Source organism: Pyrgilauda ruficollis, unplaced genomic scaffold (genome assembly GCF_017590135.1).
Source record: "Pyrgilauda ruficollis isolate IOZ18807 unplaced genomic scaffold, ASM1759013v1 scaffold16, whole genome shotgun sequence".
NCBI lineage: Eukaryota > Metazoa > Chordata > Aves > Passeriformes > Passeridae > Pyrgilauda > Pyrgilauda ruficollis.
In genome coordinates, this window is record NW_024514764.1 from 12,451,342 (window position 1) to 12,469,026 (window position 17,685).

At 50.4% G+C, this 17,685-nt stretch overlaps 1 protein-coding gene across 5 annotated transcripts in view; it reads right to left on the reverse strand.

Moving 5' to 3' along the window:
* MGRN1 (mahogunin ring finger 1) overlaps nt 1–14,391 on the reverse strand; it is a 50,476-nt gene extending 36,085 nt beyond the window's left edge. For all 5 annotated transcript variants that reach the window (XM_041462749.1, XM_041462751.1, XM_041462747.1 and 2 more), the window contains exons 1-3: nt 14,212–14,391; nt 6,312–6,430; nt 3,992–4,080 (exon numbers count right to left, since the gene is read on the reverse strand). In XM_041462749.1, coding sequence (XP_041318683.1) covers nt 3,992–4,080; nt 6,312–6,430; nt 14,212–14,299 — 296 coding nt within the window. In that variant the 5' untranslated portion in view covers nt 14,300–14,391. The remainder of the gene's footprint in view (nt 1–3,991; nt 4,081–6,311; nt 6,431–14,211) is intronic.
* Between the last annotated feature and the right edge of the window lie 3,294 nt (nt 14,392–17,685).

Consider the following 17,685-nt stretch of genomic DNA (forward strand, 5'->3'; position numbering starts at 1 on the left):
CTGCTGCTGGAGGCACAGAAAATCATTCACAACCTTCAGCACCTGAACAATACAGCAAGATGCAGAGAGACTATTTGCAAGGGCCTGGAGTGATAAGACAAAGGGGAATGGCTTCACACTGACAGAAAGCAGGGTTAGATTAGACATGAGGAAGGAATTCTTCCCCGTCAGGGGGCTGAGTCCCTGGCACAGGGTGCCCAGAGAAGCTGTGGCTGCCCCTGGATCCCTGGAAGTGTCCAAGGCCAGGTTGGACAGGGCATGGAGCAGCCTGGTCTAGTGGAAGGTGTCCCTGCCCATGGCAGGGGTGGAAGGAGATGAGCTTTGAGGTCTCTTCCAAGCCAACCCAGTCTGGGATTCTATGATCTGCCACAGAGAAAGAGTTCAGGTGAGAAAAGACTGCACAGATGGTAGCTGGCCTGAGGAACAAGCAAAGCCTACTATGGTGCATACTTTGAGAGGCAGAGACATCTCATGTGCCACCTTAAGGTGCAGGAATGGTGGGATGTAACATCAGGGAAGTTACAAGACAAAAATCACACATTTTGCATTTCTCTTTCTTTGAAGGGGACGTGGCAGAAAAGGAGGTGGTTCAGGAGTGGTTCAGGTGCTTCAAGAGCTCGTCTGTCTCCACCTGCACTTGAATTTTACAGTGCCCATTTAGCCAAGCCCTACAGACAGTGTCCATGTGGGGTGGTCAGAGATGCATGCAGAGATTTGGGAACCAGTGACTTTGCTGGGTGTGCCTTTGGGTCATGCACAGAGGTGCATCACAGAGCCTTCACAATCACAGGTACAGAAGAAAGAGACTGACCACCTTTGAGAACAAATAGCTGATCCAAGGTTTTGATGCAAAAGGCAAAGCAGGATGACCAAGGGAGCTGAGGCCACCTGGTCTGACATCACTCCTGGATAAAACAATGGAAAGGCAGGAGATTTTTATTGTCTGTTAAAGAATTAAAAGATAAAAATATAATTAACAGCAGCCATGACAGTTTTATAGAACTAGTTTGAGCTGAACCCAACTTCATCCTTTGAGGAGATTCAAAAGTCTGACCAACACAGGAGACATGCAGGATAAATGTTAAGTATCCCTTGACTGAGTGCTGTGAGATCTGCATTTACCCAGTGTTTGAGCAGGCAACAAATGAGAATTAGTGACACCTCAGTCAGCACTGACTTTCACAGGGGAGAGCATCACCAAACACAGGGGTTCTCCTGTTTGGGGTTTCTGCAAAGATCTGCCCAGTTTAACACCGTCCAGGGCTGCAGAGCAGGCAGCCCCAGCCCCTCATCACCTCCACCACAGGAAGAGCAGATCCAAGGACCAAGGTCAGCCCCCTGTGCTGCAGAGGGAAGAGATTTCCTTTCTCTCACTCCCTGCAACTCACCTCTCCCCTCAGCCCCCACCATCCACCTCTCTCATGCCCTTATCCAAAACACTCCATGACTCCATGATACTCCTTATGCTTCAGACACATTCCCAAACCACCACAGCTCCTGGTTCCTTCAATGCTTTTGTTCCATGATGCTATCCAAAGCCCAGAAGCTGAAGGAGAGAAGCTGTCCCAGGGTGCAACAACAGACATTGTCTCCTGAGCTGGTCTTCCTCCTGCAGCTGGAAGTGCTTTCAGGAGAAGAAGGAATGGCCAGTACCAGCACAACAGGTACTGGAGGTCCAAAGCAAAGTTTCCAATCCAAGGCCAAATGTGGAACACAAGAAAAATAGAAGGAAGTCCTTCTCTGTTAGTTAACAGCAAAATTCCTACTCTGAGGTTCACAGCTACCCTACTCTGAGGTTCACAGTCTCCTCTTGCCAGAAATCAAACACTCACAAGTGACATTGAAGACTCAGAACTTCAACACCAATATCCACATGTTTATTGTTTATCATGTAAAAATTCAGGATCTGGCAAAGCTCAGAATTTTGTCTGGTAAGAACTGGAAGGCCAGAGTGGATATTTCCTTATATTCCTCCATGGCACTTCTCCTGCAAGGACAAGCTGAGAGAGTTGGTGTTGTTCAGCCTGGAGAAGAGAAGGTTCCAGGGAGAACTCAGAGCCCTTCTAGTGCCTAAAGGGGCTCCAGGAGAGCTGGAGAGGGACTTTCAACAGGGGCTTGGAGTAACAGGACAAGGGGCAATGGCTTCTCACTGACAGAGGGCAGGGTTAGATGGGATACTGGAAAGAAATTCTTCTTCTTCTGTGAGGGTGGTGAGGCACAGGGTGCCCAGAGCAGCTGTGGCTGCCCCTGGATCCCTGGAAGTGTCCAAGGTCAGGTTGGACAGGGCTTGGAGCAGCCTGGGACAGTGGAAGGTGTCCCTGCCCATGGGACATGGGTGGAACGAGATAGTCTTTAAAGTCCTTTCCAACACAAACCAGTCTGGGATTCTATGAAAAACAGAAAGCTTATGGGGGATGTTACCATCAGAACATACACTTAGAACTTCACACCTGGACACTTGGCTCAGTACCCCTATATGGTGGAGGATGTGGTAAATTGACCAGCCCTGGAAAGGACGTACAAACCTCAACCACTGGTTGTGAATAAGCCAGGCTGGAGAGGGCACAAAGTGTCCTTCACACGCACAGAGGGAGGAAGACAAAGCCTCTGGGCCAGAAGAGTAGAAGAGCACAAGACAGAATGTACCCTTGGGGACTGCCAATTAAAACCTCATTTTGGGTCTACATCAGTGCAAAATTCAATAGAGTCATGTTGGCAGTGCTGTCGTCAGCACTGACACAGCAGCACAAGAGCCTGTGAGAGCTCATGAGACAGAAAAAGAACTGCTAGTACCAGGAATTAGATGGAGAAAACCTAGACACTGTCAAGCTGCATGGACACTACATTCCAAATAGTCCAGAGCTGCAACACTGGGAAATGGGATGTGTGACCACAGAAAGCAGAATGACAGAACTATATGCACTAAACCACACCAACTGCTCCATTCACAGCCAGGCCTCTCCCAGGGAAAAAGCCACTTCCCATTTGGCTTATGCTCCTTCTCTTTTTTCCTAGAGCAGTACTTCATCCTTATGCTGAAAAACCAGAGCTTTTAGAGCAGTTCATCAATGGTCACTTATTTGGAAGCTCAATCAGCTTTGAAACCACAGGTTTTGCTCATTTAAAACAAAACAAAACAAAAAAACCCACGTCTGTTTTCACACAAAAACAAACTGAAGGTTTTTGGTTATGGCTCCAAGTGCTCATGTTACACCACACTCTCAGAGCCACCTTGGCTGGGAGCTGCAGCTGGAGCCCTGCCAGCGCTCCAGCCCCAGACACACAATCCAGAGCAACTCCAGCCAGGATGGTTGGAAAGGCTCTGCCTGGACATCTGCCCAGTGCTCAGACCCAAACAAAGCACTGAATGCTGGGCCCTGTACCTCAGCCATCTGTTGGAAAGGGGACAGCTGCAGGTCTGAGTGTGAGCCAATGCTTTAATCCAGCTCTGCTGGTTCAGATCTCAGCGTGGGGCAGTGAAAGCTACCATCCCCATGATTGTCCTTCCCCCATGCATGGGACACAAGCCACCTAAACAAATGCAGAGCACTAGGACCAAACTTCATCTTGGCATCAGGAGAAACCTGAGGAAGTTTCACTCAAGACCCATCAGTCTTCCTCAGCCGTGACTCGCACCAGAATCAGCTCCCTTCTGCCTTCTCCTTGCACAGGAATGCAGGAAGGAATCTGTCTGTAAAGTTTATTGACCTGACTAACATCTTCCGCTCGTGCTAATGATTTCATGGTTTTGTTTACCACTCCAGTCTGTCCTGCAGAAACAGACACATCACTGGTCCTGTTTGGAAAGATTGTTTGGATAAGGAGCACATAAACCACTTGGAACCTCAACAGGGAATACAGAAACCTCCGGACATATCTAGCAACAAGGATCTGGATATCAGCCATTCTCCAAAAGCTTACCAATACAGTTTGGCTGTGGCTGACAGATCCCTGGGTTGAGTAAAATGAAAGGTTCAGGTAATGGCAGTACCTCACAAGTCGGAGAGAGTCCTTGCGGATGTTCACCAAACTCCTCAGTGTCTTCACTGGCTCGTGTGGAGCTGGAGTTATATAGGGAAACTGGAATAAAAAGGCAAATCATTCTTCTGTTATTACATTATAAAAGGTAGCACTATGTTACCTAGCATGCAATTTACCCAAATCAAGAAGCACACAGCTTTCAGGGTATTCAGTACAGCAGCCACAAGGAACACTAATAGCAAATTTTATTTATTGATAAATAAAGCCTGTTTCAGGGTGAAAATCCTGCCCTGGCTCAGCAACAGCTCATACTGGAAATGCACACTTTAAGAAAGGGCATTTTCACGAGGTCTTTCTTCCACCCTGAATTCTCAGTCAGGAAACCCTTGCTCTCCCAAGCTTTTATTTCCACTAAAGAATCCACCTCCAGCTTGAGCAGAAGAAATGCATCTCTTTCATGTGCATTGCAGCATGCAAGCAGTGATCTGACTGCTAATCAGCATGCTGAAACCCTGGATTACTGGGGGAAACTCTTTTTATTCTGAAACAATGGAGCAAATGTTCTGGAAAAGAAAAGAGACAGGGATAGGGGGCCTCATTCTATTCTACAGTCAAGAAATCTTCTCTCACAGATTGTCCTTTAAATAGGGACAATAATGCTTCAGACTGTAATTCTCCTTAGTGGGCACAGGATCTCCAGTGAGAAACGCAAAGGAAACTGCTTATTGTGGCAATCACGACCTGTACAGCTGCAGACCTGCCTGCTGGGCACCAGGGACCACCAACACATTTCCTTAGAAATGAGGCAAAGCCTCACCTACTCCAAAGCAAGAACTGGGCCCATGTCCAGAAAACAGTGCTGCTGCTCAGTGCTTGAGTGTTTTTGTTTTTTTTTTTCTTTTTCCTTGAAGATTAATCAGAGCTGCCAAAGGGCTTTACACAGGCAAACTATATTCTGCAACAGCCTCCTTCTCTTAAACCTACTTGGCAAACGTCCCACGGTGTTAATGGCCTCTCACCCACTCCCCTCTGGAGAAATGATGAAACCCAGTGCTGGGATGTCAGCAAGGAAACCCAGGCTGAGACATGCAGGTAGTGTAACTCTGCCAGGTCAGCCCCTGCAGGGAGGGCCCTGTGTGCAGACATGGCACAGGGGATGTGCTGAGCACCCCCAGGCCTGCCCAGCACTGGTACAAGCACAGAGCTCCAGCTCAAGTCTCTCCTTCCTAATTCTGTTGTCCAACTGCAGTTCCTGCTTAAACAAAGACTTTCCAGATTCCTCCTTGTCCATCCTGTGAACTGAGTGTGGTTCTAAAGTGACCAATGGCACAGCCTGAGGAGAAACTCAGAAAGCAGAACATGTTTGTAACTGTTGCAATTCCAACTGGCCTCAGTTTCCCTCACCTGTAAAAGCAGGGTGATTCCAAACTATGACCAAGCATTACAAACATGAATTAATTAATGGTCACAGCTTTTCTGATGAGACATGCAAGTAATTAAATTAAATAACTAATTAAACTAGAACCATGACTTCTAGTTCTCATTTTCATGTTTGGAAGCTACAGAAATAATTAAGAAAATAGTGAACAAAGCAAGCAGCTCTTCCCTTTCCTCTCCAGCACTCAGAAAACATCTCCAAATGGCTCCTACTCTGTTACCTTTTGGTTCTTTTTAAGCAGTTCTGAGATGCAAGAGAAATCCAAAACATAACATTCTGCATAAAATTCCTGTCTTTCCCTCAAACCAACATTATTCTCTTTTCAAGAACAAGCCAATCACTTGAGCAAGTAGTTTTTCACAGACTCACAGACATCTGTGGGCCCAAAATTACATTTATGTTCCAGCTAGGAAAAGAGAAGGAGGGACTTTCTGAGCAGCCCACCTAGGTATAAACCCACAAAATGTCAAGGTCTGTCTTAACACTGCCCCACACCCAGTCAGGCCACTCAGACACAGAAAACAGCCTGTGTTGAACACCCAAGCTGCCCAGGAGCATTGGGAACTTCAGGCTCTGCTTCCCAGCCTTCTCTGCAGCATGTTTTACACTTGCTCAGGCAGGCAGGCAGAATTAGTCCCAAATTCCGTGCTCCTCAGTCCCTGTTCTTCCTCCCCCACCACTAATTCCTTCTGTCCTGAGTGAAAATAAGCCTCCAAGGTGAATTGAGCTTCTCAGGAAAACTCAGTTTGCCTCTGAACAGACTGGAAGGGCATTCCCCAAGCAGTGAGGACCTTTCAGGTCTGTGCCACTCTCCTCTACAAACCCTACACAAGATTTTCCAAAACAGGCAGGAAACAAAAAAGAGTAAAACAGACAGAACACAGGAACTTGCCTGAACTGGTCTATTTCCAAGGAAGTTTAAGTCCATGTTCTCACCAAAAAGGTAACCCTCAGGGTGAGGGGTGTCAAACTTCTCACCTCCCATAAAGAAGTGACTTGCAAAGTAGTTTCCTAGAAACAAAAAACACAAGAGAATGACGAAAAAACCCTCTAAATGAGTGCTTCCTGGAAAAGTCTGTACAGTTTTAAATTCACAAGTATAAAAGAGCCACAAGACACAGAAAATACTTACTTATTCAACCCTTCCCTGGAGTACTGAGGGCCACTGCCAACAGCAGGAGAAAAGAGAAAAAACCAAACAAACAAAACCAAAAACCTAGAATAAATATTACAGTGGAGACAATTCCATTTCAACTTGTTTTCCAGAGAAGGGACAGGAAGCAGGAAAAGTCAGCTCTTTCCAATGTTGCTCCATTCTGGTCAATTCTTCCTGCTTTCTCCACTTCCCAATGGGAAGCCCAGTCCCACAAACACCACGGACCTGCTCAGAGAGGGATGAGGCTTCCTCCCATTGCAAAGTTCAGCACAGCCAGAGGGTCTCCTGTTAGCCAAAGTTTGTCTTTCCCACGCTCCCTTATCCCACACAAGAACCACTCCAAACCTTTACTGGGAGTGCTGGACACTGTACACCCTGATGCTGATTTAATGAATAATGCTGGCAGTTCTAAATGCAGAACCATGGATGTCTGGGAGAGAAAACAGGGACTGACTGAAGTGAAAGTCAGCTCTGAAAGTTTCACCATTAATTTGTTTCATTCATCTTTAAAATGATGCACTACAGTGAAAATTTCAGGACACAAGGCGTGTGCAAGGTCACTGGGGTTCTGGAGCATGAAATTGACTGTAAAATGAACAGAATTAATTCAGGTGTGTGAAAGCACCACAAACGTAGCTCCCTCCTAGAAAGACTTCAGGAAAACACTCTCAAATGTGAACTTCACAGAGGTACACTTTCAGAGAAATAAGTATCAGGAGAGAACTGAAATAAAAGGCTCTGTCCAAGTCACTTCCCTTCAAGTTTCAGAGGGGAGGATGAGAGGACTGAGCCAATTGTATATTTGCTTCCCTGGGTGCAATGCATAGACAGCATAAATTTGTGTTAAAATGAGTCATTCCAGAAGCAGTAACTAATCATCTGAATGGCTATGGAGACATTCTGGAGAGATCTGCAGTCCCACTAGCTAGGAGCAAGCAGGATTTACTCTGAAATGGAAGGGTTTTCATGAATGGCCCTGTTTTTTCCATTAAGGCTTTCTCCCTTTATCCTTCAAGAAAGGCTCTTTTCACTCTGCACAGATGGCAGTGCCTTAATGATGACGGGAGGGCTCAGCTATTGCTGAGCTCAGCTAACAAGCACCCAGATGTTTGTAGTACTGAAACACGTCCTTCTTTCCAGATACAACAATCACCTTCAGCACAGGTCCAGCAGCTACTTAGAATCTGTCCTGCAGAATCAGAATACCAAAATCACAGAATCATTTAGGTTGGAAAAGCCCTCCAAGATCATCAAGTCCAACCTGTGACCTATCATCACTTTGTCAACCAGATCAGAGCACTGAGTGCCACATCCAGTCATTTCCTGGACACAAATGTAAGTGCCCCAAATGACAGGGAATCTTTTCCCACTCCTCCCAGAAGCAACAAATTAAAAAACTAATCTGTATATAATCTCCAAGCACAGCCAGTCTGACACTGCCTCTCCACCAGAGATACACCACGGTGGTGTGTATATGCACTGAGGTTTAGAAAACCACACTGAAGGCTGGAGTTCAGGAACAGATTCCACATTTTATGTGGGTCAAGCAGGATTATGTTTTGGAACATTTTATTTGATCAGCTGAGAAGACAATGCTTGTGCAGGATGTCTCAGTACCACAGCAGCTGGTTATCTGGGATCAGAGTCAGAGAACTCCCTCTTATCCAGTGAGTGAGACAGAATTACAGAATCATAGACTTGCCTGGGCTGGAAGGGACCTTAAAGATCACATAGCTCCAACTGCCTGCCAAGGACACCTTCCATAACACCAGGCTGCCCCAAGCTCTGTCCAGCCTGGCCTTGGACACTTCCAGGAATGATGAAGCCCCAGCTTCTCTGGGCAAACCTGTGCCAGGGCCTCATCACCCTCGCAGGGAAGGATTTCTTTCTAATATCCAATCTAACCTACTCTCTGTCAGTTTGAAGCCATTCCCCCTTGTCCTGTCACTCCAGACCCTTGTAGATAATCCTGCCCCATCTTTTGTCTCTAAGCTCCCTCCAGATACTGTAAGGCCACAATGAGGTCAGCCCAAAGCTTCTCTTTTCCAGGCTGAACAATCCCAACTCTCCCAACCTTTCCTCCCAGCAGAGCTGCTCCATCCCTGGGATCATCCTGGTGCCTCCTCTGGACTCCCTCCAGCAGCTCCACATCCTTTCTGTGCTGGAGGCCAGGGCCTCTTCACCCTCGCAGGGAAGGATTTCTTTCTAATATCCAATCTAACCTACTCTCTGTCAGTTTGAAGCCATTCCCCCTTGTCCTGTCACTCCAGACCCTTGTAGATAATCCTGCCCCATCTTTTGTCTCTAAGCTCCCTCCAGATACTGTAAGGCCACAATGAGGTCAGCCCAAAGCTTCTCTTTTCCAGGCTGAACAATCCCAACTCTCCCAACCTTTCCTCCCAGCAGAGCTGCTCCATCCCTGGGATCATCCTGGTGCCTCCTCTGGACTCCCTCCAGCAGCTCCACATCCTTTCTGTGCTGGAGGCAGCTCTGCAGGTGGGGTCTCACCTGCACAGAAGGACAGAATCCCCCCACTCCTGCTGCCCACGCTGTGGGACCAGCCCAGGACATGGTTTGAGAGCATCTCCAGAGATGAAAAGGTCTCTCTTGCTCCACTGGAACAACACTCAGACACAAAACCAGCACGTTCAAGGCACCTGCCACACTGTCACTGCTCCACTAGGAACTACTTTTGACATCTCTACCAAATTGTTGGGATTTCTCAAAAATACAGTAGCTGGAATCACAGCTTCAGTTCCACATTCAGACTGAACTCTATTCATCTTCCTGCTAAGTCACCTCCTGCAATGTGAAGGAGAGGTTTTTTCCTCCGAGGCACTTCCTTCACAAGCAAACAAGAAACACAGTGCCAGGCACGAGGAGCAAGGGAAACCACTCTGGGGTGCTCAGAGGGAACACACTGGTGATCAGAACAACCCCGAGGCTCTGCCACGACTGCTGCACACACAAAAGCTGCCACGCACACGAGGTCTCAACAGACAAACAAACCAGAATGGCAGCAAACTGTCTCCACAAATTTATAACACAGTTTTCAGCAGCTAAAAAAATATATTCTGTTGCAAGCTTTCAGAAAGCACTTGCTACAATGACACCCAAAGTTCACAGTTCTCAAGGTAAAACCAAAGTTATGCATGAATTCTCTCAACCACTATCATAACCACGTCGGAGTTTGCCCAAGTTGGAGGCAGAACATTTTAAGAAAGCATTTCTTAAATATCACACTAAGGACTAAAACGAAAAGGAAACTTCCAGATGGAAAATATGAGGCATCCTCTTTTGCAGTCACTGTGACATTTAGGATTTTTAGTGGCTCTAACAGGCCTGCATACATTTTCTATGCATTAGAATCCGAGGTTCCATTTCCAAATCCAGTACAAAGACAGCTTTAGAACTTTAGCCAGGCTATCATGCCTCTGGAACCTTGTTCCCATATGTTCTCCCAGGCTATAAAACCACCTTAAGCAGGTGTTCCAAGGCCAGCTTTACACACAGCTCTGTAGCTATGGACACAAGGAGAATGCTAAGTGCCATCCTCTTTGGCAGGAAAAAGGAAAAGCAAAAAATCCTTGAATTGATCCTCCACAGAACTGCTACAAACAGAAACCCTCCAGGAAAATGCAGTGACACGCTAACCAGGAAAGAATCACACATAAATAGAAAAGGATGGAATAGGACAAAAATGCCAGAACAAAGAAAAACTGTGGCTTTACTTCCCCAGAGTAAATCAGCACAAAGCACAGAGCAGCATGAGATAAAAGTGAACATGACCAAGTGAGGTAGATGAAGCCCAAGCAGTGGTTGTAAGAGAAATTCTTGTGGTGGAAAACTTTACAGTGGCTGGAAAAACTGGGACCACTGGGACACACAGAACAGCCAAGGCTGACTCACTCGTTTGTCCCATGCAAAACCAAACTGGAACCCAAGGCATCAAATGACACCAAAATACTTTATATTTAGTCCAACATAGTGATGGGGGTTTATTATCATAATTGCACCAGCATTAAGCACCAGATTGTCCAGTCATAATTACCTCTCCCTAAGCCAGCATCCTAATCCCATATCCATGCAACACATGGATGTGATCCACAAGAAACGAGCTGGGAAGGGACACAACCTACAGGAGGGAGGAGCACAACTGTAATCCCATCACAGCATGGCTGTGTCATACAACATTCGTTAACAGAAAGCATTTAGGTGCCCATTTAGGCTTCTCACCATTAATGCAATTAACAGTGAAGTGACAGAAATTGGGCTGTGTTTAATTACTCAGCCAGACAGTCACCACCATGGCAGACTGACAGCACAGTCCCAGGCACAGCCTCAACCAGCACACAGGGACAGTGACACTGTCATGGTACGCAGCAGCACAGGGACAGTGACACTGTCATGGTAGGCAGCAGCACAGGGATGCACTGGGTATGACTCTGGATACTCTTCTCCTATTTAAAACCGCTCTTTCTTTGATTAAAGCCTCATTCCCAAACAACAAAGCAGTTCAACTTCAGAGAAGAGCAACCCACTTCCTTTTTTTCCTCCCAGGAATCTCCAGGGAATCCTTTCCCAAGAGCCTACTCCAGAGGAGATGAGCCATCCCAAGGGCACGTGCTCCGTGCTGCAGAGGAGCTCATGGAACAGAGCTCATGGGAGCAGAGCTGTGGGAAGCACAGGGGCATTGTTCACTGCTCCAAAGCAACAGGGCCATAGCAGATCCTTTCACTGCTCCAAGCACCACAGAGATCACAACTGTTCCCTGCTAAATAGAGAAAAAAAAATACCCATTTTTAGCCTGTTTCACAGAGGCACTTACTCTGTACAAACCAGGCCTTCCTCCCAACCCATCAGACAGGCACAATGCCAGCACGGGCTCCATAAAGCAAGAAATTTTGGTTAAAAGGTACCAGCAAAGAGGGGTCAGACAAGGAAATTGGGTTATCACCTTACAGCAGCCTCAGTCACTGAGATGCAGAAGGAAAAATGTAGATGATACCCACACAGAGCCTTGGAGGAAGAAGCAGGGCATTTTCAGAGGATTTTTGACTACAAAACTGCACACAATTTCCAACAAAGCTGTTAAACAACCTGCTTCACTGAGGCCTGGCTCATGCAGACCAAGGTGAATTCCACAGCAACCTGCTCCATCCTCCCCAGGGCACATGACTGACCCAGCAACAACCACATCAAAAGCCAATAAAGGAGAAGTGAATATTCACCTCTGCCTTTGCAACCAGCTGTGACTCAACACGGCTCAGTGACCGTGTCCCTCTCCACAGGCAGGCTGACACGCAGCTGAGATCACAGCCAGAATACCTGCACTTAGGGTTGATTTCCTTGCACAGTGTGTCCTTGGGAGGAGGTGTTTGCTCCCTCATCAAACACAAACCCTCATCCTTCCAACCATGGACAGCAGCTGAGCAGACATTTGTAGTAAGTCAAGATCTGTTGAAATCAGAGACAAGGAGGGATAGAATGGAAAAGGAGAAGGACAGTGCTGCACACAGGATGGGTGACCTCAGGTAATGCTCCCTCACCACTTGTTCCAGCCTGTCAGGGGTAATCTCAGAGTAGGAGTGTGTGTCAGGCTCACTCTCCAGCACACACACCCAACACAGCCCATGGAAAACCAGCTTCTTCCAGACAGGGCTCACAGCAGCAGTGTCCAGTGAGAAATAATTAGCAAACATTTAGCCCAAGAACATGTTGTACTACTTCCAGCTTGCTTCCTGAAATCAAAACTGTACTCACTCACTTCCAGTCATCCTCACTGCCAGGTTTGGTACCAACCTTCCCATCTCCAAGACAATCACTCTGGAGATGGCAGGACCTCAAAGGACACTGTCCCTCTGAACACGCTGCAGGAGGGAGGGGAGCTGCCATCCTCACAGCCCTCACTGTTCTGGGCTTTGAGCCTCCACCTCAGAGGTGTTCACCACCTCTTCTTCTGCCTAGAGCTTGAACAGCTCTTCTCTCTCCCCAAAGTCAAGAGGATCCTTGTTAGATAAACCCAAAGAATGTAAAGAGGAAGCCCTGGCTTAACACCAGCTTTCAGAAAGAGCACAAGAAAATGCCACTGAGAATTAACTAGCAAGCCTTTAATTGCATCCAGAGCCTTTGTAAGGAAATACAAATATTTTCATTTAACCAGCTGCTTGAAAGCATTGGCTGTTCAGTTCCACAGGGGAGGTATCACACATGGAACACTCTTTGGTAGCATTATGGTCCACAGATCCCCTTCCAGGGAGCATGGTACCACACAAACCCAACCTCAGGAGTGTGATGGGGTTGCCTTGACAAGCCCCAAACCCAACACACCACTAACTTCCAGTTCAACTTCCAGTTCAACAGCACAGGAACAACAGGATGGTGACGTGAAAAAAGTTTAATGTCCATTGCATATGGTGGTTATAATTATTCCACTCTTTGTCTAAAATGCTGTCACACACAGATCCAGCTGCAGCCAAACTGTGACACTTGCCTTTCTCAGCTGCCCAAAAATCTAGCTCCCAAACCCCTAAAAAAAAGCAGTTATATTTTCTAAGAGAGCCAGCACAGCTGTTGGACTTTTCTAGGCAAGTTTCCCCCTTCCATTTCCTCCACACCACCATTCCTGCTGAAGGCCAACCTGCAACAAGGCAAGGTGTAACGGTGACAGGACTCTATTTGAGATGATCCTGCACCCCCTCCAAACTGAACAGGGGTCCTGGCTCCCTCTGAGGCTATCACAGCCAGCAGGTCATGGACAGACACAGGACCTGAATCTCTGAATGAAAAGTCTTTGTATCTGAGAGTGAGGGGACCCAAACTACTGCTCTGCAAATTCTTCAGCCTGCCTGGAAAAGCCCTGACAGAACCAAAATCTGGAAAAAAAATGTAAGCAAATGGATATTGCAGTGGAAAAGAGTACCTGAATTTTCCTGATCACTTGCTTTCCGAGAAGAATAAGTAAAACTCTTTAAACAAGTTAAACCTGGTCAATCCCAAAGCCAGCCCAAGACAAGGTGAGTCATATGCTCATCCCAACTGCACACAAGGGGCACTGACAACTCTCCAAGCCTTCAGAACAATTCCCTGTGGAAAACAGACAGCCAGTAGGCTGTGTCAGCCCAACAGCTCCGAGGTGAGAGCCACTGCCATTTTAAGGAGTTACAGGGGGTGTCATGCGGGAATTTGGCCACCCTGTACTCAAGCAGAAGCAGTTCTGCTCCCTGCCCACCGAGCTCCGCCGCACTGGCCAGGGACGCACAGCGCGCTGGGGCCGCGTTTGCACCGCGGGGAGCGGCCCCCGAGCACCCGCAGGAGCGCGGACCACGGGCGGGGAAGCGCCGGGCGGGTGCGGACAGCGGGGCAGCTGAGCCCTGGATGGCGGGCACGGAGACACCCTGAGTGCAGGGCGCCGAGCCCCGGGCAGCCCGGCCCGGTGCCGCCGCCGTGCCCACGGACATCCATCCACGGCCTCTCCGCCAGCGCGGCCGGGAGGGCCGCGGGCAGAGCCAGAGTCGGTGACAGCCCAGGCCGGTGACAGGCGCTCCCGCAGCCCCTTCCCCGGCCTCCCCGCCCGGCCTCGGGAGCACCGGGCCCGGCACGGCCTGTCCCCCTCCCCGGTCCCCGCGGCCCTCACCGGACTTGGGCGGGTAGCGGTAGGCAGAGTTGGCCTGGATGTCGATGTCCTCCACGCCCGCGATGCGCCTGCTGAGCAGGGAGCCCATGGCGGCCGCGGACAGGGCGGGCGGCCCGGGGGCGCAGAGCGGCAGCGGCGGCACCGGCACCGGGACCCGCACCCACGGCGGCGGCGCGGGGCACGCCGGGACAGCGAGTCCTCCTGCCCCGGGACTACAGCTCCCGGCAGCCACCGCGGCGGCGCCTACCAACGGTGGGGGCGGTGGCATTGGCTCCGCCGGCAGAAGGCGCTGCGGCAGAACGGGGATGACGATGGGAATAGGAATAGGGCTGGGAATGGGAAAGGAACAAGGATGGGAACAGGAGTGGGCTCAGGGATGAGCATGGGGCACTCTGCATGGGAGGGACCCGGACGTGGAGATCACCGGGGCACACCTTAGACGGAGAAGCCCTTGGGAGCTCACGCAGGGACGCACAAGGAGGATGCTTGAGGACGCATCCTGTACAGGGAAGCACAGGGAGGATGGATGCCAGGGACACACCTTGCACAGGGATGCAGAGGGAGAATGCCCAAGATCATGCTCTGTGCAGGGATGCACGGGGGGGATTCCCAGGGACACATCTGGCACAGGGAAGCACAGGGGAGATGCCCAGAGAGACACAGCCTGCACAGGGATGCCAGGGAAAATTATCCAGGGCACTTCCCAGACGTGGGACCTGCTACTGACTGAGGCTCAAAGCCAGCAGGAAAGGAGGTGATCTGCCTCCCATCTTGGAAGCCTCCCCTTTCTGGGTTCCTCCCCTCACTAATCCACACATGAAAGGAAATGGAGATGCCTGAGGTTTGGATGTGAGGACAGGGAATGGCCACAGGCTGCCTCACATGTGGGACAAAACAGTCGGGAGGATAGCGTGGAGCAAGAGGCACGAAAAAGCCACCAATGTCCCAAGACTGAGCCATTATGTCCCCTCTGGCACCGAGAACACAGAAAAGCCACTCCCTGTGATGGGAAGTACCTCCCTGCACATAATGCTGCAAAGGAACTGGGGACCCAAATTCCCAGCAGTGGAGTTGGGAATCACTGGGAGACGTGAAGGAGCTGAGGCGGCACATGTGAAATCCCTTAGATTGGCCTTCGGAGCAGGGAAGAGGGCTGGGATTTAGGGAGATGGAATGGAGCAGGGAGCAGAGCCTGCCAGCACAGGAGGATTTTGTGATAGCAAGTGAGCAGGCAGTGGGTGGAATTTGCTGGCTGTAAACACAAACTAAAACACGCCCAGCAGGAATAAGCAAACAATCCCAAGGCGAAACGTGCTTCCGGACAGTTATTATCCTTGCAGCTGTTGTGGCCACACAAACACAGCCACAGGGGCTGGAAGAGGCACGGGATGCAGGGGAACACATGCTGGGGGTGAGGACAGGAGCAGAGCTTGCTCTTCTGCATCCCATTGTGCAGTAGGGCTGGGAAGGAGGACAAGGAAAAAGTAGGGAAGGAGCAACAAGTCCTGCTGGCCAACCACAAGAGTTGGGTACCCTGCACCTGGCACAGGGGAGCCCCAGGCTCTGGCCGTGCCTTGGCAGTAACTGTGCCTGTGCCCCCCAGGATCCCCCTGGCACCTGGAGGGCCACTGCCTCTTGCTCAAGCAGCCTCTCCGTGCAAGCATTCCTCATAACATGGACAGGGAGGGATGGACTCTGGATGGAGCCTGCTGACCATCACAGGGACTCATGCGCTGGCCCAGAGCGTGTCCAGGGCTCCCTGCCTGCACAGCCACAGGAACAAGTTCTGGGCAGTGCCCTGGCAGCAGTGGGATGATGTGAACAGCTTGTGTGCCACCAGCAGCCCCAAACTGAGCAGGGTGAATCCACAACCCCTGAGGCTCACTCTGCAGGCCAGCAGCTAATGTGGGGCTCAGTGCTGGAGCAGACTGGCACAGCAAGGATCAGTGGGTCCATCTCCCTGTGCTGCCCTGAGAACTGGTGGCCAGCTGGTCACAGCCTGGGGGCAAACAGAGTAGTGTTTGCACCATGAAGCAGGTGAGGAGGGAAATTTGCATCAGACAAAGATGAGAGTCCCTCTCCCTTTCCTCACACAACCTGAGCACTGAGAGAGCATCCTGCCCTTCTCCAGCCCAAAGAGGCATCCAGAGGCAGCTGCATCAGAGCTGTTCCCCAAGCTTTTTTTTGCGACAGAATCATGAGATCCTAGAATGGTTTGGGTTGGAAGGGACCTTAAAGATGGTCTCGCTGCAAACCCACATTCCCTGAGCACCTAAGAGCTCGGTGCCATGTGCGTTAAGCAGGGGAGAGCCAGGTCCCGCAGCCGCGGTGTGCTGGCTCTGCCCGGGAAGCTGCAGCAGGAGATCTTTTGTTCGTGCAAAACCCCCACCAGCGGGAAGGTCCCTCCCGGGCCGCCCGGCTCTGCGGAGCGCTCGCAGGAAGCCGGCGGGCCCCGTGGGGGTTGTTGCCATCTGGGAGGGCAGGGGCTTTTGCTGGAGAATCTGTCCCGGAGGGCCCTGCTCCGTGAGACGTGTGTGACAGACAGTGACAATAGGAGTGGCGTGCCAGGGCCGGGCTCAGCCCTTCCGCCCCGCATCCCAGGGCCCGGAGCGAGCGGAGCTGAAGGGCAGCAGCTCCTTTGCCCCCGCCCGGCCCGCTGGACGCAAGCCCTGGCACACACAAAGGCAGGATATTGCACCACGGCCCCTCCATCCCACCAAGGACCACTGCCAGCAGCACGGGGAAGGAGTGGATGGCTCAGGGCAGGGAGCAGGGCTGCCCTGCCAGGGTCCCACAGCTCCTCAGGTGGGTCCCGTGGGCCGCAGGAGCGGCACTCACCCCTTGCACTGTGGCAGCTGCAAGAAGCAGCAACAGCCCCACAAACCCTGGCGGTGCCACCCGAGTGGGTTTTGCACCTTCACCTCTGGGTTCCCTGAGATGTGTTTGTCCCCATTTTGGTGCTGCCAGCCCCAGGTGTTGCTTGCACCATGAGGGAGGAAAGCCACAAAGATGAGAGGTGCTCTGTGAGAAAGGGATGAAAATACTTTCACAAGGTTCAAGGGACCTGAGACCCTGAGTGCCATCATGGTGTGGGGTGAGAGTGGCCAAACTGGGAAGGACCAGGGTGAAACTGGGCCAGGGCTCCTGCCACCAGAAGCCTGCAGAGCCCCAGGGGTGGTGAGGAAACCTCAGCTCCTGCACTGCCCTCCAGCTTGGAAAAACCCATCCAGGAAAAGATGAGGGATCCTTTGAACCCCAGGAAGAAGAATCCACAGAGCTGCAGCCCAGAGGAGGCAGATGGGCCAGAGGGACACCCACCCTTCCCACTGCCACATTTCTCCAGCCACCCTTCAGGAGCCTCCTTGGACATGTCTGCTGGGGAGGCAGCTACGAGCACACCCGTGTAAACAAGGAAATAGGTTTCCCTGCAAAGCTCCCGGTCACCAGAGCAGCTCATCCAAAGTCCAGCTGCTC